Source organism: Hyla sarda, chromosome 10 (genome assembly GCF_029499605.1).
Source record: "Hyla sarda isolate aHylSar1 chromosome 10, aHylSar1.hap1, whole genome shotgun sequence".
NCBI classification, from domain to species: domain Eukaryota; kingdom Metazoa; phylum Chordata; class Amphibia; order Anura; family Hylidae; genus Hyla; species Hyla sarda.
The window spans coordinates 69,001,980-69,026,804 of NC_079198.1; the positions used below are offsets into that span (position 1 = coordinate 69,001,980).

The window sequence follows — 24,825 nt, forward strand, 5'->3', positions numbered from 1 at the left end:
AACCATAGGCCCCACAGAGATCCCAGTGGGATACTGCACACTTAGAAGATAAAAGCATAAAGTGCACATGGAATCACAGTAGTCCAAATGGTTACATCATTGACTTCATCTGGGGGAGAGGATAGAAATGATAACACCAAGAGAAGGAACCAACAGACTGGTTACTTAAAGTGATGGGGGAAAAAAGCAGTAGGAGCTTTTTTTTTATGTTAATGCCCGTGAAAATAGAAAGTAGGTATACTCATCTTCCCCACTCTGATGCCAACTGTTCCCTACCGCTCTCTCTTTCTTCCCAATTCTTGTGATGTTTTGTTCAGCCCTTAAAAATTTTAATGACACCCTTTTCCCCCTTACAAAATAACAAACAAACCTATATGCACCCAGCAGCTTAGCTAGGGAAGCAGCTGCGAACGCACCTACGAGGACTCCTCAGGAATGATCCCACATTCTGTTGGCTTGGTAGGAGCCTGCACATATGGTGTGAGATGGTGTTAATTTCGCTGGGGAACACCCTAGATGGAGATGCCTATGATTGTGACCTGCAGAAAGGTAAAACACTGGAAATAGATGAAAGGTGCAACAGGTCTATACTCAGAAATAACGTCATCCAGTATGGAGGTACAGTCTCTTTAGTGATGGTGGTAAAAGGTTCCCAATTAATAGGTGGTAAACATCAAAGTTTCTGGCTGTTACTTGTAGTGCACTAGTCTTTTTTATTCTTTTTGGTTCCCAATGAATTCTCAGAAAATGTCTTACATTTGTGCTGCAATTTGCTCTGTGATGTGCAGGTCCTCTAAAGTAGTGTCTGGGCAGCTAATCATTCCAAGGCCCTGCCTAGAGCCAACAAGAGTTCATGTACAATCTTCTCTCTACAGATTAGATATTGGACCTTCTGATTCCAGGAGGCCATGACTCATTATTCTAGGATTTCTACACAGGAGCCAAGAGGGCCCCAAGCAATCTTGGGTTTTTGAACACTAAAATCACATCTTCTCAGCTCAAGAGGCAAACTCAGTTAGTGGAGGTCCTAACTCTAACTGCTTCCTAACTTGGAATATTCCTCAGTCTAACTGTATGGCCTATGGGCAGTTCTGTATAGAAGAGGTTTACCACTTTGCTACCAGACAAAACATGGAGTAATACAACAACAAGATTGTGCATGAAAATGAAGCACCACGACATACAAATTAACAGAGTTCAATGACGCCCAACCCTAGAGCCATGTTGGGACAATGCATAAACTAGAACGATATTTAAACTTTTAAAATATAATGTTAATTATGCTACTAAGCCAACTTTAATTCTCCTCCCACAGCATCAGCAAGGTTGATATGTCAAACTATCCTTCTTTAAATGGGCGCTGTCATCAAAATAATTTATTTAGCATATGATAGAGCAGGTAAAATAATTACTGTAGCACTTGCTCTCTCCGTGTGTATGAAACAGGTCTGTGCTTTTGAGCAGTAGGGAGACCTCAGTGGCCAGATTTATAAGGCCATGAAAGTTACATAAAAGGAATTTTTTTTCCCACAGGGAGTAAATTACAAATCTTATTTAGACTGTTGAGACCCAATTAGCTCCTAGCAGGCTATAACTACCCCTCCCCCTTACTACAATAAATAATTAAATAATAACTGACACAACAACAATTCAACTGGGGATCGGCCACAGCTTGATTTATAAAATTACTTATATAAACAACAATTTAACTGTAACAAAGACACCGATTGGCTTCTTGCCAACCTGAGAGGTGCTGCCACACTGTCCTGTGTGGAGGTCTACCCCGGGTTGACCCCGCTTTCACCGTCTTCTTACCGCCAAGCTGTGACTTACAACAAACAGAGATACAAAAAGGGAGGGAGGGAGGGCAAAACTCCGGGTCCTGGGCAGATTGAGGGGGGAAGGGAGTCACCAGCTATAAATACCCAGGGGAGGGCCCCTGAAAGCCCGGGAAACTATTAAACCCCTGATTGGTGCACTCCTCCCCCCCCCCACCCATGGGACATACCACTATATTTACCCACAAGTATTACAGGGGGGGGGGGAGGGGGCTAAAAACCTTGCCTGTACATTTCTTAACCCCTTAACTGCTCACCAGTCAGGGGCGAGCTAGTTATGCACAGCTTGCCCCTCCATTTTACTTGCTCTATCATTTGCAAAACAAAAAAAAGTTTTTAATAATTCTGTCATGTAGAATAGGCTTGTAAAGCTACACACAGTGCACTGGGGTTTCACAAGCCTATTTTAGGCATACATTTGCTGAAAAAGAAGGCTGTCATATACTTACAATAAACAGCTTTGTATTTCCATCCAAGAGTTGTCCATACCAGGGCTGTACGGCCTCTCTCCGGCTACATTGCACTCTTGATTGACAGCACAGGGCCACTGCAGGCAGGCGATCCCTAGATCAACAGAGTAACATAGCTGGAGAGAGGCGGTGCGGCCCCAAGCACAGTGGACCCTGGACCCCACCTCTCCGACTGTCTGAACTCCTTCTGGACAGGTTTACAAAGCTGTGTATTGTAAGTATACAGTAGCATTCTTTTTCAGTAAAGTTATGCCTAGAATAGGCTTGTGAAGCCCTAGCGCACTGTGTGTGCAACTTCACAAGCCTATTCTATGTGACAGTATGTTTCACTTTAAGGGTCTATTCACATGTACAGTATTCTGCGCAGATTTGATACGCAGGATTTCAAGCTGTATTCAGTTTACATTGAAATCTGCAGCAGAAAATCTGCACATCAAATCTGCACAGAATACTGTATGTGTGAATAGACCATAAAGGGAATGTATCACCCAGATATTTTTACTGATTAAAGATACACTCATGGATGTAAATGTTGGCACCCCTGAGATTTTTCTAGAAAAGTATTTCTCACAGAAAAGGATTTCAGTAACACATGTTTTGCTATACACATGTTTATTCCCTTTGTGTGTATTGGAACTAAACCAAAAAACGGAAGAAAAAAAGCAAATTGGACATAATGTCACACCAAACTCCAAAAATGGTCTGGACAAAATTATTGGCACTCTTTCAAAATAGTGGAAAAATAAGATTTTTTTCAAGCATGTGATGCTCCTCCTGGGGTAAGTAATCACCTGGGGCAAGTAACAAGTGTGGGCAATATAAAAATCACACCTGAAAGCAGATAAAAAGGAGAGAAGTTCACTTAGTCTTTGCATTGTGTGTCTGTGTGTGCCACACTAAGCATGGACAACAGAAAGAGGAAAAGAGAACTGTCTGAGGACTTGAGAACCAAAATTGTGGAAAAATGTCAACAATCTCAATGTTACAAGTCCAAAGATCTAGATTTGCCTTTGTCCACAGTGCCCAACATTATCAAGAAGTTTGCAACCCATGCCACTATAGCTAATCTCCCTGGGCATGGACAGAAGAGAAAAATTGAAGAAGGGTGTCAACGCAGGATAGTCCGGATGGTGGACAATCAGCCCCAAACAAGTTCCAAAGATATTCAAGCTGTCCTGCAGGCTCAGGGAGCATCAGTGTCAGTGCGAACTATCAGTTGACATTTAAATGAAATGAAACGCTATGGCAGGAGACCCAGAAGGACCCCACTGCTGACACAGAGACATAAAAAAGCAAGACTACATTTTGCCAAAATGAACTTAAGTAAGCCAAAATCCTTCTGGGAAAATGTCTTGTGGACAGATGAGACCAAGATAGAGCTTTTTGGTACAGCACATCATTCTACTGTTTACCGAAAATGGAATGAGACCTACAGTGAAATATGGTGAAGGTTCAATGATGTTGTGGGGTTGTTTTGCTGCCTCTGGCACTGGGTGCCTTGAATGTGTACAAGGCATCATGAAATCTGAGGATTACCAACGGATTTTGGGTCGCACTGTACAGCCCAGTGTCAGAAAGCTGGGTTTGTGTCCGAGATCTTGGGTCTTCCAGCAGGACAATGACCCCAAACATACATCAAAAAGCCCCCAGGAATGGATGGCAACAAAGCGCTGGAGAGTTCTGAAGTGGCCAGCAATGAGTCCAGATCTAAATCCCTTTGAACACCTGTGGAGAGATTGTAAAATTGCTGTTGAGAAAAGACGCCCTTCCAATAAGAGAGACCTGGAGCAGTTTGCAAAGGAGGAGTGGTCCAACATTCCGGCTGAGAGGTGTAAGAAACTTATTGATGGTTATAGGAAGCCACTGATTTCAGTAATTTTTTCCAAACGGTGTGCAATATTGAGCTAAGGGTGCCAATAATTTTGTCCAGACCATTCTTGGACATTTTTGTGACAGTATGTCCAATTTGCTTTTTTATCTCCCTTTTTTGGTTTAGTTCCAATATACACAAAGGGAATGAACGTGTATAGCAAAACATGTGTTACTGCAATCCTTTTCTGTGAGAAATACTTCATTTTCTAGAAATATGTTAGTGGTGCCAACATTTACGGCCTTGACTGTAGATACTGAAACATGTTCTTTTTTCTAATCTGTTTCTGTTTTCTGATTGTCATTTTTGTTATATACAATTATGTGAGCTGCCATCTTGCCTGAACTGTTTTAACAGTTTTAGTGATATGCTTTACTGAAGGACTGATAGACCATTGACAGCAATAGACAGTGCCTGTCCCTATCAGAGATATTGATCTCTGCTGTGAATGGTGGTGGATCAAGTGTAATCTCTCTACTGGGGTCACCTTTAACTGGGCTCTTGAGAAGAGAGGCATTACTGGGAAATAGTATGTAGAGAACAGGAAGTCTCAGGAAAGTCTTAGGATTTTAGAATTATTATAAAATATAGATTAGAAAATGGTAAACATCACCTGAATTCTTAAAAACATAGTTAACTTAAAAACCTGATTTACACAATAGGACATTTTCTAATGACACATTCATTTTAAATCAATGAAGTTTAAATGACACAACATTTATACCCCAATTTATGAAAAAAATGTAAATAATAATTTTGCTGAAACTTTCTACATGACATTTATTCTTCTCTGAAACATTACAAATATCTGTTGTTAAGAAGTCCCTGATAACTTATTTTGCAACTTAAAGGGGTACTCCGGTGGAAAACTTTTTTGTTTAAATCAACTGGTGCCAGAAAGTTAAACAGATTTGTAAATCACTTATATTAAAAATTCTTAGTCTTCTTAGTCCTTCCAGTACTTATTAGTGGCTGTATCCTACAGAGGAAATCCTTTTCTTTTTGGATTTCTTTTCCTTCATGACCACAGTGCTCTCTGCTGACACCTCTGTCCATGTCAGGAACTGTCCAGAGCAGCATATGTTTGCTATGGGGATTTTCTCCTGCTCTGGATAATTCCTTTAAAAATGTGCACTCTAAAGCATACAATGGCATTAAATTAAATTTCGACAAGAAATGCACTGTGTTTCTAATTTTTGATTATCGTGTCTTGCTAGTACCCTCTCCTGTCACGGGCTTGGAGGTATCTTCTGTATCAAACGATTCTGTGACCCTCAGTTGGATGTTCTCTTCTGACTCCAATAGCAACTCCTACAACTATACTGTGTCTGATGGAGTAACAAACCAGACCGTGCACGGGACAAACACCGCGACGATCCAGAACCTAAAACCAGGAACGGAGTACAACTTTACTGTCTATGCAGTCACCCCAAATGGAGTACAGAGCAAACCATCTAACATCGTTACTGTGACAACAAGTAAGTTATTGTTTATATATTTTAACACTGTTTTTCTGGTTATGTTTATAAGATCTGTTGTGGTTATTAGACAATATTTTATGTATTATTTTCTGATTTAACCCTTTCATGTTGGTGGAGAGAAAGGTTGGGTGTATTGGGATGTTTGCAGTCTGAGAACTTTCTGGCTGGAGCTTACCCCTCTCTATTGACAACACAAAAATTTGTCCATGCTGAACGTTCAAGTAAATGAGAAGTTCTAGAGAGAACATTTATCGGACAGTTAATAAAAATGTATGGCCATCTTTAGTCAGTTTGAAGAGGAAAATTTAACAACCACATGTTAAAATCTCTCAGGTGAGGACAGGGTCCTTAGATATATTTGTTGCCATGTACCATACTTTTACACAATAAAAATGTAAGGAAGCCTTTAAAGGGGTACTTCCATGGAAAACTTTTTTTTTTTTTTTTTAAATCAACTGGTGCCAGAAAGTTAAACAGATTTGTAAATCACTTCTATTAAAAAATCTTAAGCCTTCCAGTACTTTTTAGGAGCTGTATACTTAAAAGAAATCCAAAAAAGAAATGCATTTGCTCTGATGTCATGACCACAGTGCTCTCTGCTGACCTCTGCTGTCCATTTTAGGAACTGTATAGAGCAGGAAACAATCCCCATAGAAAACATATGCTGCTCTGGACAGTTCCTAAAATGGACAGAGATGTCAGCAGAGAGCACTGTGGTCATGACATCAGAGGAAATGTATTTCTTTTTTGGATTTCTTTTTAGTATACAGCCCCTAAAAAGTACTGGAAGGATTAAGATTTTTTAATAGAAGTGATTTACAAATCTGTTTAACTTTCTGGTACCAGTTGATTTAAAAAAGTTTTCCATGGGAGTACCCCTTTAAGCAGGACAGACCAGTTATACTTATGCTTAGACAACTGTGTGACATTTCTTGTTTAGTAGAAATGTTGTCAATAGCATGTTTTTTCAGTGCATCTATGCTAGACACCAGGAATAACTGCATGGAAATACTGATGCGTGCAAGGGTGCCATTACTCATTGAGCCATTATAAGCAAATCTCCATCTTCTCCATAAAACTTTTTTGAAATGTTCATAACCAATGCACCAATATTATCTAGAAACTTACAAATCAACAAAATAATATGTTTTACACAAGTCACCAGTGCAGCCAGAAAGTAGAGAGAGTGGAATGCTTGGCTCCATAGCTAGGGGTATACCCTGTAGGAATAGGCCGGGAGATTGTGATCCAATTGTATACAGCTCTAGTTAGATTACATCTGGAATACTTGTCCAGATTTGGAAACCTCATCTTCAAAAAGATCTGGATATATTAGAATGGGTCCAATGATGGGTTACAAAAATGGTGTAAGGCCTTAAGCATAAAAGAGGAAAGACAAAGATCTAAATCCGTAAAATCTGGAGGAAAGAAGGGAAAGGGAATTATTATTGGAATCTTTTAAGGGATTTTCTACTGTTTGAAGACATTTTAATAAAAGAGCCAAAATGTTAAAAAATAACATAAAAAACCTTTATGCACTTGTCCGATCCTACAGTGATCCGGGAAAAAGCTCTAATGGAAATTCTGGCCATACTGCATGACTGCTGCAGCCAATCAATGGTTGTGAGGGTTGTGACATCGCGGTCATGCCCCTTGTGACATCACACCATGCCCCCTCTATGCAAGTCTATGGGAGGGGGCTTAGCCCCCTCCCATAGTCTTGCAATTAGGGGGCGTGGTGTGATGTCACGACCCCCGCAGCCCACACCCAGCGTTCGGAACAAAATATTCCGAATGCTGGGGCAGTGGAGTACCCCTTTAATGGGAAGTGCACACATATCATAGCACCGTTTATGCATCTCTTGTGTTATGTAAATAGCATAGCTTGTGGAGCTATGCTGTAAACTCAGCCTTCTTTAACACTTGGTTCCCTCTCCAGTGCTCAAAAGTCTATGTAGTTCTATGAGGAGCAGCCAGATATTAAAATCAGGAAGATTATGGTTTGGAAAAAAATCTCTACAACTTCTCTGGGTGGTCTTGTGTTTTGAAAGTTGTGTTAGATAAGAAGAGATGATACATGTGCTTACAAAAATATTTTATATTTTAAGAACCAAACATCGTTCAAGGAGTAACTATATTGACCGTATCAGAGACTACAGTGACTCTCCAGTGGACTCTCTCTCAGGACCCTAATAATAAGACATATACTTACACTGTGGATGTTCAAGGACCAATGTTCTCTAACATTTCAAATGTAATGGGCAACATTGAAGTTGTGAGAAACCTATTGCCGGGTGTGGACTACAACTTTACAGTCTTTGCAGTTACTAAGAATGGAGTAATTAGTCAGTCATCTATAACTGTGACTACAACAACAAGTAAGTTCAAAATTAATAAATGTAGTGAACATGTGTTTGTACCATTCACAGACATAACAGAGAGAAATTAGTGTTGTCTGTGCTTTCAGATACATAAGCGCTGAAGGGGGAAATTCATCTATGCATGTTGTTATGTGAAATAAATGACAATATACAGGTCTCAGCACTCATCCGTAAAGGGATGGGTTAATTTTAATTTCACGTGTTTACAGGGCATGTTTCGGCAAAAAACAAAAAAAAAAAAAAAAACTGATATTTGAATTAAATGTCTGTTTATGGGAAAAAAAATTTCATTGGGGAAAAATGACCTGGTCATGCAATGAATTAAAATAAAAGATCTGAATGCACATTGGAGAAACTTCATAGGGGCCTGCTTTTTTGACAGGACCAGCCAACTGTGTAATGTGTAGGGAGGCCTCCCGAATTTTCCCTTAAAGATTACATCAGGGAAGATAAATATTGGGGATGCTTTCAACTGCCTGATCCTGTACGGATCAGGGCAGCTTTACGGTTATGTATGACCAGCATTATAGCTAACAATTTCTATTGGAGCTGAAATATTTGTGTATCCCCTCAATCTTTCCTGGGAATATTGTGCTCTGTTTTACTTAAAGTATACAGGTCATAACCAAAAACTTTTTACATGCCTTAGCACATGTCAAAAGTTTTTATTGGTGGAAATCTGAATGTTCAGACCTCCACTGATCAGGAAAACGAATCAGGAGAAGACCATGCTGCCGCACGCTTCTCCCCCTGCCCCCCCCCCCCCGACACTTGTGTCATGTGACCAAGACACTATCATAGACTAACATGGTGAGCCGTTCGCTTCTAGTCCTGTCTGCTTCAGCAATCATGCCCCCTCAGTGTGATTTACCGCCCGCGTCATCCCTCTACTCCCAAAGCAGATGGAGCAGAGTGGTGATGCGAGCCATACTCAGGCTGTCAATCATGCTGAGTGGGCATGATTACAGCAGGAGCAGATGGGACTAGAAGAGGATAGCTCCCCGCCCAGAGGTCTACTAATGGGCTGGCAGTGGACACCTTTCAAAGTGAAATATCTTCATCATCATTACTGGCAGGAATGTCTCCCAGGCATTGTTAAGTGTTATATGTTATAAAATCTGATGTCAGGTTCGCTTTAATGGAGGGGGAATGTAATCCTGTTAACAAGACAGAACAGTGTACATACAGTGGGGATCAAAAGTTTGGGCACCCCAGGTAAAAAATTGTATTAATGTGCATAAAAAAGCCAAGGAAAGATGGAAAAGTGTCCAAAAGGCATCAAATTACAGATTAGATATTCTTATAATATGTCAACAAAAGTTAGATTTTATTTCCATCATTTACAATTTCAAAATAACAGAAAACAAAAAAATGGCATCTGCAAAAGTTTGGGCACCCTGCAGAGTTAATATCTTGTACAGCTTGCAAATGCTTTTTGTAGCCAGCTAAGAGTCTTTCAATTCTTGTTTGAGGTATCTTTGCCCATTCTTCCTTACAAAAGTCTTCCATTTCTTTGAGATTTCTGGGCTGTCTGTCACGCACTGCTCTTTTAAGGTCTATCCATAGATTTTCAATTCTGTTGAGGTCAGTAGATTGTGAAGGCCATGGCAAAACCTTGATGTAATCCCCCGTGGATTTCGAGGTGTGTTTAGGATCATTATCCTTTTGTAGAAGCCATCCTCTCTTTAACTTCAGCTTTTTCACAGATGGCTTCAAGTTAGCATCCATAATTTGCTGAAATTTTATTGAATCCATTTTTCCTTCTACTCGTGAGATGTTCCCTGTGCAGCTGGCTGCAATACAACCCTAAAGCATGATTGATCCACCCCCATGCTTAACAGTTGGACAGAGGTTCTTTTCATTAAATTCTGTTCCCCTTCTTCTCCAAACGTACCTTTGCTCATTCTGGCCAAAAAGTTAAATTTTAACCTCATCGGTCCACAGAACTTGTTTCCAAAATGTATCAGGCTTGTCTAGATGTTCATTTGCAAAGTTCAAACGCTGATTTTTGTGGTGAGGATGTAGAAGAGGCTTTCTTCTGATGACTCTTCCATGAAGACCATATTTGTACAAGTATCTCTTTATAGTGGTATAGTTTACCACAACTCCAGTGTGTGCCAGATCTTTCTGGAGGGATTGGGCAGTCAAACGAGGGTTTTGAATTGTTTTTCTCACAATCCTGCGAGCTGTTCTGTCTGATATTTTTCTTGGTCTTCCAGATCTTGCTTTAACTTCCACTGTTCCTGATTACTGCCATTTCTTAATTACAATCCGAACAGAGGATATTGACATCTTAAAACATTTTGCTATCTTCTTATAGCTTTCTCCAGCTTTGTGAGCGCCAACTATTTTCAGTTTCAGATTTCTAGACAACTGCTTAAAAAAAGCCATGGTGCTGATTGTTGGGGCAAGGTCAGATGAGTCTGGGCATTTAAAACCTTTGAGATGGACATCACCTGGTCTTCCCAGATGATGATTGAGAACAATTCATGACACTGGCAGGTCTCAGCTTTGCAAAGGGGGCAGTGCATGCTATAAATTTTGCAGGGTGTCCTAACTTTTGCAGACGCCATTTTTTTGTTTTCTGTTATCTTGATATTTTAAAGTGTAAATGAAGAAAATAAAATCTAACTTTTGTTGACATATTATAAGAATATCTAATCTGTAATTTGATGCCTTTTGGAGATTTTTCCATCTTTCCTTGGCTTCTTTATGCACATTAATACAAATTTTTACCTGGGGTGCCCAAACTTTTGATCCCCACTGTAGTAAGAACACAAGTATTTACCAAATGTACAGTTGCCTTCACTTAAAGGGTGTTCAGAGATAAGAGGGAAGCCTTGATTTACCTTTAAAGGGGTACTCCACCCCTAGACATCTTGTCCCCTATCCAAAGGATAGGGGATAAGATGTCTGATCGCGGGGGTCCCACCGCTGGTGACCCCGCGATCTCGGCTGCGGCACCACAGACATTTGGTGGACAGAGTGAACTTCGCTTTGTGCCGGATGACTGGAGATGCGGGGTGGAGGCTCGTGATGTCACAGCCACACACCCTCAATGCAAGTCTATGGGAGGGGGCGTGATGGTGTCATGCCCCCTCCCATAGACTTGAATTGAGGGGGCATGGCCATGAAATAATGAGCTGGGCGCGACTGTGATGTCACAAGCCTCTGGCAGTGAACCCGACTCTCTAAACGAACGTCGGGTGCAGCACGGAGATCATGGGGGTCCCCAGCGGCGGGAACCCCGCGATCAGACATCTTATCCCCTATCCTTTGGATAGGGGATAAGATGTCTAGGGGAGGAGTACCCCTTTAAGGCACATCATGGGCCATATTAGGAGGAAAACAGACTCAAGACGCATGCACATAGGCCAGGTTTTCTCCACTCACAGGAGAGGGTGTACAAGCAAGGCAGCTGGATGGAATATAGGCAGGGGAGGGAATGTGCATCGGGGCAACAAGTGTTTTGGGACGCCTGACTCTTTCTCAAGCCTGTGAACCTATATTCCATCCTGTTGCCTTGCTTGCACACCCTCTCCTGTGATTATGTTTTTATGTCAAGAATAAAGATTGACGATACAGTGCCAGTGAGTGCTCCATTCTCCTTCTTCATGACATTATACCAATTGCTCACGTTGTTATATTTCATTTGTGAGCACAAAATCTGAAGATCTTAAAATCCTAGTAGACATCCTTAGTACCTACATAAATGTTACGCATTAAATTTGAAAGTCATTTATACCTTATTCATTTTTTTCAGTGCCAAATGCACCAGGAAATCTTCAAGGAATTGCAGTTAATGTCTCTGAAATATACATAAACTGGACGGCGCCAAATGATGTTAATAAAAATTTATATGACTACAAGGTGACATGGGTAGATGCAGAGGCAATACAGAACATTGCATCTTACACGACTAAGGACACTTTTTTCTACACAACAAGCCTTTTTCCGGGACATCTTTACAATATAACCGTCAAATCCGTGATCAAAAACACTGCAAGTGTTAATGCTGAAATATACACAGCAACCCGTAAGATTCTATTTACTAGATTTTTTATTTTCTTAAAGGGATTGTCTAAGTTTAGAAAAAAAAATTATTTTTAGAAACAGCATTGGAATTGTCTTTGGGCTGTATTTTATATTGTAGTCCAACCCCATTTACCTGAATACAATTGAGCTGCATTACCAGACACAGCCCATGGTCTCACCTCCTAGAAACCGATCTGATGACCTGGATTTCCATAAAGCCCCTTAAAAAGTGTTCATAAACTACTTGTGTTCTTCATAAAATAACAGTGCTGGAGCATCTTCTTATCATAGTGTCATTTGTCTGTCATTCTACTTATTAATGTATGAATAAATCGCCATTTGGGTGTCACCATTTCCCTCATCAATGGATCATGCCCCTAGACAACCTGACACTCTCCAGTCAATACTTCCAGTATCTCACTGTTTAGGGACACATCTTATTGACATGGAAAATGAGAGGAACTGCAAAATGTCTTCTAAGAAAAGATGTTCCAACAATTGTTTTCAGAGGAACAGAGCAGTCCTCTTTAAGAAATATGATATGGATGGACTATACATTCTATTGCCTCCTCCATCTAGATTATTCATGCAGTCCTCCCTGCAAGTCAAGTGAAACAGTGAAATACACTGTTTAAACGAGCAACGATCTATGAGATTGGCACCCGTAAACAGTGAGCGTTGACCTATGTAATAGAACCTGCACATTTAGATGACATTACGACCACAAGTCCCAACCCAACCGTGCATCTAATGACCGAAACAGAAGGTATCATAGATTTTTAGATCTTCAGACATGCTTGGTTTAAAACAGCCCTAATGTGGTAGCAATTTAAAACATGTATTAGCCGCAATAGCCGGACAAGATGATTTCCCAAATAAAAGTTGTGGCATGACAAGAGAAACATTTTTTTTCCTAGAAACAAAGGCCATACTTGTCCATTTTGCTTTTTATAGTATCATAGCTTAGCCTCATTTACCTAAAGATGGCTATGCTACAATATCAGACACAGCCCAAAGACAACTGTACTGATGTTATTGGTCCAAAAGCCGATGCTTTGTTTTTGATGCCCGCACACCCCCTTTAATTGTTTCATATTTACGGTAGTTTTGCATGCTTTTTGTCTTTTTCATTTCAGAACCAATTTCTATACAACGTCTTAGTGCCAGTGAAGTAAATAACACCAGCGTCACGCTATCATGGATTATACCTACTTATCCTAATAGTGTTAAAACAGGATATAGAGTCACTGTCTATTTAAATGGAAAGAACATTTCAGAAGTGGAAACTACTGATGAAAAATATGTTGTAAATAATTTGGAACCCGGAAATGTTTACCGCATCAGTGTTGAAAGTTATGTACGGTACCCGAAGCCCGGAATTACTGCCCGTACGAGTACAACGGATAACTACATTACTTCATACAGCATTCCATCCTTAATTGAGAGTGAAACAGGTACTGGAGGACAGTGGTGATCAAAATACCGGACGTGTATAGTAATGCATATGTAGTGAAATAGGGGGGGGGGGGGGGGGATTCATCAATATGTGTCTATTGTAGACACAGTTCTACAGTTCTATCCATTTACACTCTTACACTCTGTCTATTGTACACTCTTGCTCAGAATTTACTAAGGCTGTACACGCCTGTGCAAGTGTAGAATCGCCCCCCCCACCCTCGCTCTACCGTACACTCCTTCTCTACCTCACAGGAAAAGTGGACGTAGGGATTTTGTTCTATTGCTTTGAGGTCGGATTCCATTGAGGTTTTTTATGCATCATAAAAAACGCCAGAAAAACTATCCCAACTTTTTCCTGTGTTTTTTCAGTTTTTCTTGTGTTTTTTTTCTTGCATTTTTGCTGGTGTGTGGAAACCAAAAACTGTAATAAAACTTTTTTTTTTCTTTTAAATTTAGATACGTTTATGCGGAGAACTATGTCAGATTTTGTGCATTGCGATGATGAACAACGTTTTTTTTTTTTAAATGTCAATAAAAGGGTTAACGAGGGCTGTGGGGAGTGTTTTTTTTTTTTTTTTATAAAATATTTTTTTCATTATGTTGTGTTTTTTATAATTGAATTTTCAGGCTTAGTAGTGGAAGGCATCTTGTAGACAGATTCCATGACTAAGCCGGGGCTTAGCATTAGCCCCAAAACAGCTAATGCTAACCCCCAATTATTACCCCGGTACCCACCGCCACAGGGTTTCCAGGAAGAGCCAGTACCAACAGGCCCGGATCATCAAAAATGGCGCTCCTGGGCTTAGGCGGTAACAGGCTGGCGTTATTTAGGCTGGGGAGGGCCAGTAACAATGGTCACTCCGTGGTAACATCAGGCTGTTGCTGCTTGGTTGGTAACTGACTGATACTGAAAAAATTAGGGAACCACACACTTTTTTTATTTATAAAAAAAAAAAAATGCATAGGGTTCCCCTTATTTTCTGTATCAACCAGATACCAACCAAGCAGCCACAGCCTGATGTTACCAGGGTGGGCGAGGACCATTGTTGCTGGCCCTCCCCAGCCAAAATAACGCCAGCCTGTTACCACCTAGGCCCAGGAGTGCCATTTTTGACGCTCCGGGCCTGTTGGTACCGGCTCTTGCCGGCACCCTTGTGGCGGTGGGTAGCGGGGTAATAATTGGGGGTTAGCGCTAGCTGATTTTTGGGCTAACGCTAAGCTCTGGCTTAGTAATGGATTCTGTCTATAAGACAGCTTCTACTACTAACCCTGAAAATTAAATTATAAAAAACAACACATTGAAAAAAAAGTTTATTTTAAAAAAAAAACACTCCCTCACAGCCCTCGTTAACCATTTTATTGAAATTAAAAAAAGAAACGCTGGTCATCGTCGCAGTCCACCGAATCTGACATAGTCCTCCGCATTCACAAGAAAAACAAGAAATATGGGTTAGTACATCTTTTGCGCTCTCCCCTGGGAAGACATTATGCAGTGTGTTCCTAAACAGGGAGCCTCCAGTTGTTGCTAAACTACAACTCCCATCATTGGGGGCTGTAGTTAAGCAACAGCTGGAGGAACACTGGTTGCAAAACACTGAGAGTTTGTTACTTAACTCAGTGTTTACCAACCCGTGCGCCTCCAGCTGTTGCAAAACTACAACTCCCAGCATGTACGGTTTGTCAGTGCATGCTGGGAGTTATAGTTTTGCAACAGCTGGAGGCACACAGGTAAGGAAACACTGAGTTAGGAAACAGACAATGTTTCCCAACTAGTGTTCATCCAGTTGTTGCAAAACTACAACTCTCGGCATGCCCAGCCTTTGGCTGTCTGGGCATGCTGGGAGATGTAGTTTTGAAACTACCAGAAGCAACAGTGAAGAGCTTCACTGCTGCCTCTGAGGCAGATGCCGCCCTTCCCCACTGATCCACATGTCTGCCTCATGTCAGTCTTTCAAACAATAACACACCACCACCCCCTTTCCTCCATCTGTCCAGGATGGGAGTTGCAGTCCTTACTGTGTGAAAATACACACTTTGTTACGTGTCCTCCGAGGTGGTGTATATTTGCGCAAAAAAATGAGACTTGCGTTCTTTTTGTGCGTCCCACAAAAAAAAAAAAAAACACAGTTAGTAAATCGATGTCTACAGGAAAAACAGCTCTACGGTTCACCCGAAGGGAGACATCTTTAGAAAATGTTCCACCGAAAAAGACGTACAAAAAGATTGCAGAAAATATCATTGCGCAAAATCCCCCCCATAGAGTATAAAGCAATGAGATCTACTACACTTGTATGTGGTACATTATATGCAGCCTACACCTAAATATTAGGTTTTTTTTTCTCTGATAACCCCCTCTCTTGTTTAGTCTCCCATGCATATTATCTTATGTGTAGAGATGTCGCGAATTGTTCGCCGGCGAACAGTTCCCGGCGAATTTAGCATGTACACGTTCGCCTCGCCGGGCGAACATATGTGAAGTTCGATCCGCCCCCTATACTTTAACATTGTAGTAAACTTTGACCCTGTGAGTCAGAGTCAGCAGACACATTACAGCCAATCAGCAGCAGTCCCTCCCTTCCAGACCCTCCTACCTCTTGCATGGACGCCATTTTACCCTCATTCAGCATCCTGCAGGCTTAGGAAGTGGAGGGTCAGAGAAGCTGCTCCTGCTGTATAGGGAAAGCGATAGCTAGGTGGCTGCTAGGTGGTGTATTCAGGGTCCAGTTTACTTCTAAAGCACTAGTGTAACATCTGCTTTGAGGACAGCACCCAAAAAAGCCCTTTTTAGGGCTGAAATATGTCAGTCCGTGTGTCTTGCAACAGCTGGAGGCACCCTGGTTGGGAGGGAACCGCTGGTTAAAAGGGGTACTCCAGAATCAAACTTAAGTTCCTTAAAGCAACTAACTACTACAGTATTCAAAGGGCTGAAATATATCAGTCCGTGTGTTTTGCAACAGCTGGAGGCACCCTGTTTGAGGACCACTGCTTAAAAGGGGAACTCCGCTGGCAAGCTTTTTTGCTCATTGTCACACTAGTGCAAATCACATTTGGTGTGACAGTTGTGCAAATAAAAAAAAAAAAACTTTTTTGGCTGTTAAATCAAACCAGTCATCACTGTCAGTTCACGTCACAGTTGCCAGTTTTTTTTGCCTGCAGGGCAAATTGTGTCACCCTAGTGCAAATCACATTAGGTGTGACAGTCGTGCAAATAAAAATAAAAAATAAATTATTTGGCTGTTAAATAAAACCAGTCGTCACTGTCAGTTCACGTCAAAGTTACCAGTTTTTTTGCCTGCACGGCAAATTGTGTCACCCTAGTGCAAATCACATTTGGTGTGACACTTGTGCAGATTTAACCAAAAAAAATGACAGGCAGAGGAAGGCTACCCCGCAGGGGCCGTCATGGTGCTGGGATTCCCTTTGGCCCTAGAATGGCCAGTGTTCAGAGGCCACATACCCTGAACCCCCAAAGTTCTGAGGACTTAGTTGACTGGCTATCACAAGACACCCAATTTGCTACAGCTTCCGCTCGGAACCTTGACGCACCACCCTTCTCCTCCTCTAGCTTAGCATCGGGCACCTCTCATGCTACCACTTGCCTGCCTGCCGCCACCACCAACACTAGAACCGCAGCAGCTTTACTTGATCCGTCAGAGGAGTTATTTACACATCAGTTTGTAGACATGAGTGATGCGCAACCATTATTGCCAGAGGATGTAGTTAACAGGGTTATGTCTCAGTCAGGCAGCATTACACACATGGACTTACGGTGTGATGATGATGTTGTACCCGCTGCTGCTTCCTTTCTTGAGGTGTCAGATAGCGGTGAAGGTGTTGATGATGACGATGTGTCCGTGGATGCCACGTGGGTGCCCGCTAGAAGAGAAGAAGAGGGGGAAAGTTCAGCTGGGGAAACAGAGAGGAGACGAGTTGGAAGCAGGAGGAGGTCATCGCAAGGAGCTAGTGGCACAGTCAGACAGCAAGCATCGGCACCCGGGGTCAGCCAGACGGGATGCCAATCAACGTATGCTGTTGCCACCACCAGAATGCATTCATCGCAGAGCTCAGAAGTGGGGCATTTTTTTTGTGTGTCTGCCTCTGACAACAGCGAGGCCATTTGCAACCTGTGCCAGAAGAAACTGAGTCATGGGAAGTCCAAAACCCACCTAGGCACAGCTGCTTTGCGAAGGCACATGATGTCACATCACAAACGCCTATGGGATCAACACGTCAGTACAAGCAGCACACAAAGCCAAAGCCGCCATCCTCCTCCTGGTCCAGCAACTTCAGCCAGGTCAACCACTGCTGCCCTCCTTGCCCCCTCTCAACCATCCGCCTCTCCATCTCTCGCCTTGAGCAGTTCCTGCTCATCTGCCCACAGTCAGGTGTCTGTCGAGGAGATGTTTGAGCGCAAGAAGACAATGTCTCAAAGTCCCCCCCTAGCCCGGCGTCTGACAGCTGGCTTGTTGGAACTGCTAGCCCACCAGCTTTTACCATACAAGCTGGTGGAGCGTGAGGCCTTTAAAAAATTTGAAGCCATTGGGACACCGCAGTGGAAGGTACCCGCCGAAATTTATTTGCACAAAAGGCAATCCCCAACCTTTACTCCATTGTGCAAAAGGAAATTATGGCATGTCTGGCACACAGTGTAGGGGCAAGGGTCGATCTGACCACTGATACCTGGTCTGCAAAGCATGGTCAGGGCAGGTATATCACCTACACTGCGCATTGGGTAAACCTGGTGACGGCTGCCAAGCATGGAATGCGTGGCTCTGCAGAGGAGTTGGTGACACCGCCACGACTTGCAGGCAGGCTTGCTGCCACCTCCTCTACTCCTCCTACTCCATCCTCTTCCATAATGTCCTCGGCCGAGTCCTCTTCCACTGCTGTGTCTTGCTCCACAACACCCCCTTCCCCGCTCCCCAGGTGCTATTCCACATCCCGGATATGGCAGTGTCACGCCATCTTGAGGTTGACTTACCTCAAAGCGGAGAGTCATACCGTACCAGCGCTCCTGTCGGCCCTGAATGCACAGGTGGTCCAGTGGCTGACTTCGCACCAACTGGAGACCGGCAAGGTGGTTTGTGACAACGGAACAAATTTGTTGGCGGCATTGAGGTTGGGCAAGTTGACACATGTGCCGTGCATGGCACATGTGTGTAATCTGATTGTACAACGCTTTGTGCTCAAGTACCCAGGCTTACAGGATGTCCTGAAGCAGTCCAGGAAGGTGTGTGGCCATTTCAGGCGTTCCTACACGGCCATGGCCCACTTGTCAGATATCCAGCGGCGAAACAACATGACAGTGAGGAGCTTGATTTGCGACAGCCCGACACGTTGGAATTCAACACTCCTAATGTTCGACCGCCTGCTCCAACAAGAAAAAGCCGTCAACGAATATTTGTATGACCAGGGTGCTAGGACATCATCTGCGGAGCTGGGAATTTTTTTTGCCACGTTACTGGAGGCTCATCCGCAATGCCTGTAGGCTCATGCGTCCTTTTGAGCAGGTGACAAACCTGGTCAGTCGCACCGAAGGCACCATCAGTGACATCATACCGTTTGTTTTCTTCCTGGAGCGTGCCCTGCGAAGAGTGCTGGATCAGGCAGTAGATGAGCATGAAGAGGAAGAGTTGTGAACACCATCACCACCAGAAACAGCCTTATCAGCATCACTTGCTGGACCTGCTGCAATGCTGGAAGAGGATTGTGAGGAAGAGGAGTCAGAGGAGGAATGTGGCTTTGAAGAGGAGGAGGGAGACCAACCACAGCAGGCATCCCAGGGTGCTCCTTGTCACCTATCTGGTTCCCGTGGTGTTGTGCGTGGCTGGGGGGAAGAAGATGATACCTTCCCTGACATCACTGAGGACGAGGAACAGGACATGAGTAGCTCGGCATCTGTCCTTGTGCAAATGGGGTCTTTCATGCTGTCGTGCCTGTTGAGGGACCCTCGTATAAAAAGGATGAAGGAGAACGACCTGTACTTGGTGTCCACGCTACTAGACCCCCGGTATAAACATAAAGTGCCTGACATGTTACCGCATTACAGCAAGGCGGAAAGGATTCAGCAGGTCCAAAATAAATTAAGAAGTATGCTGTACACAGCGCATAAGGGTCATGTCACAGCACAACAGGGATCTAACAGGGGAAGAGGTGAAAGTAATCCTCCTCCTCCCACGAACACGCCGGCAAGGACAGGATGCTGTACAGACATGCTGTTGATGGAGGACATGCGGAGCTTTTTAAGTCCTACGCATTGCCACAGCCCTTCAGGGTCCACCATCAGAGAACAACTTGACCGACAGGTAGCAGACTACCTGGCCTTAACTGCAGATATCGACACTCTGAGGAGCGATGAACTCCTTGACTACTGGATGTGCCGGTTTAACCTGTGGCCTGAGCTATCCCAATTTGCACTCAAACTTCTGGCCTGTCCCGCTTCAAGTGTCCTGTCAGAAAGGACCTTCAGTGCAGCAGAAGGTATTGTCACTGAGAAGAGGAGTCGCCTTGGTCAAAAAAGTCTGGATTACCTCACCTTTCTTAAGATGAATGAGGGATGGATCCCAAAGGGACTGACACTGGGCGATACATTTGACTGAACAAGGCCTGATCAGATGAGCTGCCTTGGGCTAAAAATGGTCCACACGCTGCTGTATTTGAACTCTGAATGCCGGATGACTTGCGTGACTTATCCGCCACCAACTAGGGTTCAAGCCGCAATGTTTTAGGGCACTTTCTGCCTGGCAAAACAAACAGAAATTTTTCTGGCCGCTGCTACAGAAGCAGCTGCGACAATACCAAATTTTCCAGCCAGGTGTACATGCCTAATTTTTCAGGCCTCTGCTGCTGCAATTTTTCTGGCCGCTGCTACAGCAGCTGCTACAGCTACAGCTATGGTGCTGCAATTTTTTTGGCCGCTGTTACAGCTGCGACAATACCAAATTTTCAGGTGTACATGCCTAATATTTCTGGCCTCTGCTGCTGCACTTTTTCAGGTGCTGCAATTTTTCTGGCTGCCGCTACAGATGCGGCTGCGACAATACCCAAGTTTTCATCCATGTACATGCCTAATTTTTCTGGTACTCTCTGCTGACATCTATGTCCATTTTAGCAACCGTGGATATTAGATGTATCGTAAGGGTAGCATGGTGGCTCAGAGGTAAGCACTGCTGCATTGCAGCCCTGGGGCCTTGGGTTCAAATCCCACTATGTGCTGCCTAATATGGGGGAATCTTATGTGCTGCCTAAAGGGTAGCTCTAACTATGTGCTGCCTAACATGGGGGAATCTATGTGCTGCCTAAAGGGGTGATCTAACTATTTGCTGCCTAAAGGGAGGCTCTAACTATGTGCTGCCTAATATGGGGGAAAGTATGTGCTGTCTAAAGGGGGGATCTAACTATGTGATGCCTAAAGGGGGGCTCTATGTGCTGCCTAAAGGGGGCTAAAGCACGTTATTACAAACCATTTAGGAATGTTAGGTGATTTATGCCCTTTATGGATCAAAACCAGACTCTGCATCAACTATGTAATTTTCCATGGTAGTTTTGCCATAGATTCCACTCCGGCACGCCACAGTCCAGGTGTTGGTCCCCTTGAAACAACTTTTAAATCACTATTTTGGACAGAAAGAGTCAATGGCGGTTCGCCCGGTTCGCGAACCTTTGCGGAAGTTCGCGAACCGAAAATTTTATGTTCGCGACATAAATACTTATGTGCAGAGTGCTTATATTTTAAGAAGATAAAAGACCCCAAATGCTTCTAAATACAATACTGCTAACTAAACGTGTCTCTTTTTCAGACCCTGATCCCGTCAACGACCTCAAATGTTCTAAAATGGATGCATATCAGATAAAAGTTGAATTTATGTGCCCTCGTGGGAATTATTCTACTTTTAAGGTGTTGGTAAATGATCTCATCAACAATGAAGTAAACACCTGCATAGATAATGTTGTAGTATCCAACCTACAACCCGCTGCCAGTTACAAAATAAGGGTGATGACTATAGCTACAGCAAAAAATTCCTCCACAGTCTACATAATCTGTTCTACTGACAACACAGGTAAATCATGGACCGCAACATACTCTGTTGTTAAAAAGGTTACTTACATGGTTTATTAACTAAATCTTTCATTGTTGGCAGGAGTCATTGTTGGATCAATATTTGGCGTCTTACTATTCATTCTGCTTATTGCACTCATAGTTTTCCTTGTTTTAAGAAGCAGAAGGTGAGATATAGTTTTACATCTTAAATGGCCACTTTCGACAACTTTTGACATGTTGTAGAGATTTGTCAAAAATTTTGATCAGTCAGGGATTGAGTGTTCAAACTAGTTAAAACTAGCTAGGAAAACAGTGCACAAAGAGGGACAAATTTACAATGTAAGTCTATGGAATTGTCAGATTTCACAGTTGGGAATATTGTGTGAAACTCACCATGAGAAAACAGAGTTATTCAGATTTTTTTATTCCAAAACTCAAAGCTTATTCAGTATGGTTTCATTGTCTTGTGATTCTGATAAAGTATGCAAAATTATTATAAAATATTGGGCAATCCCTTAAAGGGGATGTCACTTGAGTAATTGCTGCTTAATTATCCAACTTAGAGTCTATGTTAAAGAGAAGGGGGGAAATTTATCAAACCTTGTGCAGATGAACAGTGGAGCAGTTGCCATAGCAACCATTCCGATTGCAACTTTCCTTTTTAAAAAGGCCTTTGAAAAATGAAGGGACACACCAAATTGAAGAGGAAATTGTAACACCCAGTTTTCTATATTTTTTTTCTATTCATACATTTTTTTTTCCTTTTAATTCAGAACATCTTTGCTTTTTCTTAGGTTAAAGAATCGTAGTGAAAACATACCAACTACCTTTACCGGACAAAGAAGGTAAACAGGGGCTCATACTGGGGACATAAAATGGAAATTACATCCTCTTTTTGTGTACATTTCTACCACCACTCTTCCTGTTAAGGTGTACCTGATATTTGTTTACATAATGTAGAGAATTTATGTAAATTATGCATTGTATATATTTGTAATATACATTGGTTAAAACATTTTTATAGTTTTAGGTAAAAAAAATAAAAAAATAAAAAATTCCCTGCACCTGTGCAGAGCCAAAATACAGGAAGGGTGGGCAGACCAGCAGGGCTCTGTGCACAAAGGACAAGCAGGGCTCTGTACACTGAGGACAAGCAGGGCTCTGTACACTGAGGACAAGCAGGGCTCTGTGCACTGAGGACAAGCAGGGCTCTGTACACTGAGGACAAGCAGGGCTCTATACCTGAGGACAAGCAGGGCTCTGTACCTGATGACAAGCAGGGCTCTGTACACTGAGGACAAGCAGGGCTCTGTGCACAAAGGACAAGCAGGGCTCTGTGCACAAAGGACAAGCAGGGCTCTGTACACTGAGGACAAGCAGGGCTCTGTGCACTGAGGACAAACAGGGCTCTGTGCACAAAGGACAAGCAGGGCTCTGTACACTGAGGACAAGCAGGGTTCTGTGCACTGAGGACATGCAGGGCTCTGTACACTGAGGACAAGCAGGGCTCTGTACACTGAGGACAAGCAAGGCTCTGTACACTGAGGACAAGCAGGGCTCTGTACACTGAGGACAAGCAGGGCTCTGTACACTGAGGACAAGCAGGGCTCTGTACACTGAGGACAAGCAGGGCTCTGTGCAGTGAGGCTCTATGACATGCTCCCGGCTCACACAACAGGAGGATTGACAAGCCAAGAGCCTGCACAGACCCCTGAATGTTCTGCCCACACTTCCTGTATCTTGGCTCTGCACACACAGGCAATAGCTGCAGGCACAGGATCTTTTCACCCCAAAAAATATACAATTTTTTTAAACTAATTTATATTACAAATGTTATTATCTACAATATATATAAAAGGTTTTTGCAAACGACAGGTACACTTTAAGGATAACTGATTGTTTTCCCCAAACCCCTTCCCATCTTACGGTATGTTCACACTGCTTAATTCTCATGGAATTCCATGAGCGAAAATAACGTGTGTGAACATGAACATCAGTGTGAATGGGTCTTCTGCATGATCCATTCACACTGAGGAATTTCAGCGGTGGACAATTCCAAAACTGAAATTGATTCTCACAAAAGTTCATTCTTTGCATGGAAGTCCATGAGCACTGCACATCCGTCAAAGGTGATGGCGCAGTGCTGCGCAGTCCTACTGCCGAAGTATTTTGGCGTCAGCCACCAGATACCATCTCCGCTCGGAGAATTCTGCGAGCAGAGATTCCGTTCACAGTGCACAGTGTGCAGGTACCCTTAAGGCTAGGACTCCACCAAGATTTTTGCCCTGCGATTCTTGTGGCATAAAAATGTCAGAAAAACTGCCACAGTTTTCCCCTGCATTTTGGCATTTTTTCTGGCATTTTTACCTTTGTGTGGAATTTGCCTTTTTTGGTCCCTTTTGCATTTTTTTTTTTTACAAAATAGTTGGGTACCAAAAAATAAATAAATAAAATCCGATCGGGATGTAAAAATGTATTTAACTACATTTTTTATTTTTTATAACAAAATTTTAATAAATTTTTTTTGTAAAGTGTGTGTGTTTAACTTTTTATTCTCTTTTTTTTTCAAATTTTTTATGTAGTACTACTACTCCAAGCATGGAACACACTGTTCCATGCTAGGAGTAGTAGTACCTGTACTATAGACATATCGCCCCAGGTGTCAGTCTGACATATTTCATATTTTCATATTCATATTTTCCACCCAGAGCTGTGATTGGCCGGATGGTTGCAGCGAATCACAGCTTTGAGGAAAATATGAATGAATGAGTGGCCGGCCCGTAGTATAGTGCAGAGCAGGGATGCGAGCGCTGTATACAGCCGCTCTGCATCTCTGCTATAGACAGGACGATCACAGCGGGTGTCAGTAGTAACATCCACTGTGATGTGTCCTTAAGCAGGCACTACTACTCCAAACATGGAGCACACTCTGCTCCATGCTGGGAGCTGTAGTACCTGCATTAATAGACAGATCACAGCAAGTGTAACTTCTGACACCTGCTGCGATCTGTCTATTAATGCAGGTACTACAGCTCCCAGCATGGAGCAGAGTGTACTCCATGTTGGGAGAAGTAGTACTTGTAGTTAAGGAAAGATCACTACGGGTATCAGTCCTGACACCCGCTATGATCCTCCTGTATAATGTATAGATGCGGCCGCTCTCCTATGGTCCCCTGCACTGACATATATACACATATTCCAATTTCCCACAGAGAGCTGTGATTGGCTGGAACCATCTGGCAAATCACAGC

The 24,825-nt window shown here is 42.8% G+C and overlaps 1 protein-coding gene across 2 annotated transcripts in view; it reads left to right on the forward strand.

The window, feature by feature from the left end:
• The window catches only part of PTPRH (protein tyrosine phosphatase receptor type H), a 199,314-nt gene that overhangs the window by 154,378 nt on the left and 20,111 nt on the right, over positions 1 to 24,825 (forward strand). Inside the window, exons 10-16 of one of the 2 annotated variants that reach the window (XM_056543955.1) lie at positions 5,396 to 5,656; positions 7,768 to 8,037; positions 11,804 to 12,076; positions 13,212 to 13,529; positions 21,333 to 21,593; positions 21,675 to 21,759; positions 22,369 to 22,419. In XM_056543955.1, the coding sequence (XP_056399930.1) occupies positions 5,396 to 5,656; positions 7,768 to 8,037; positions 11,804 to 12,076; positions 13,212 to 13,529; positions 21,333 to 21,593; positions 21,675 to 21,759; positions 22,369 to 22,419 (1,519 nt within the window). The remainder of the gene's footprint in view (positions 1 to 5,395; positions 5,657 to 7,767; positions 8,038 to 11,803; positions 12,077 to 13,211; positions 13,530 to 21,332; positions 21,594 to 21,674; positions 21,760 to 22,368; positions 22,420 to 24,825) is intronic. The other variant, XM_056543956.1, reaches the window with a different exon arrangement.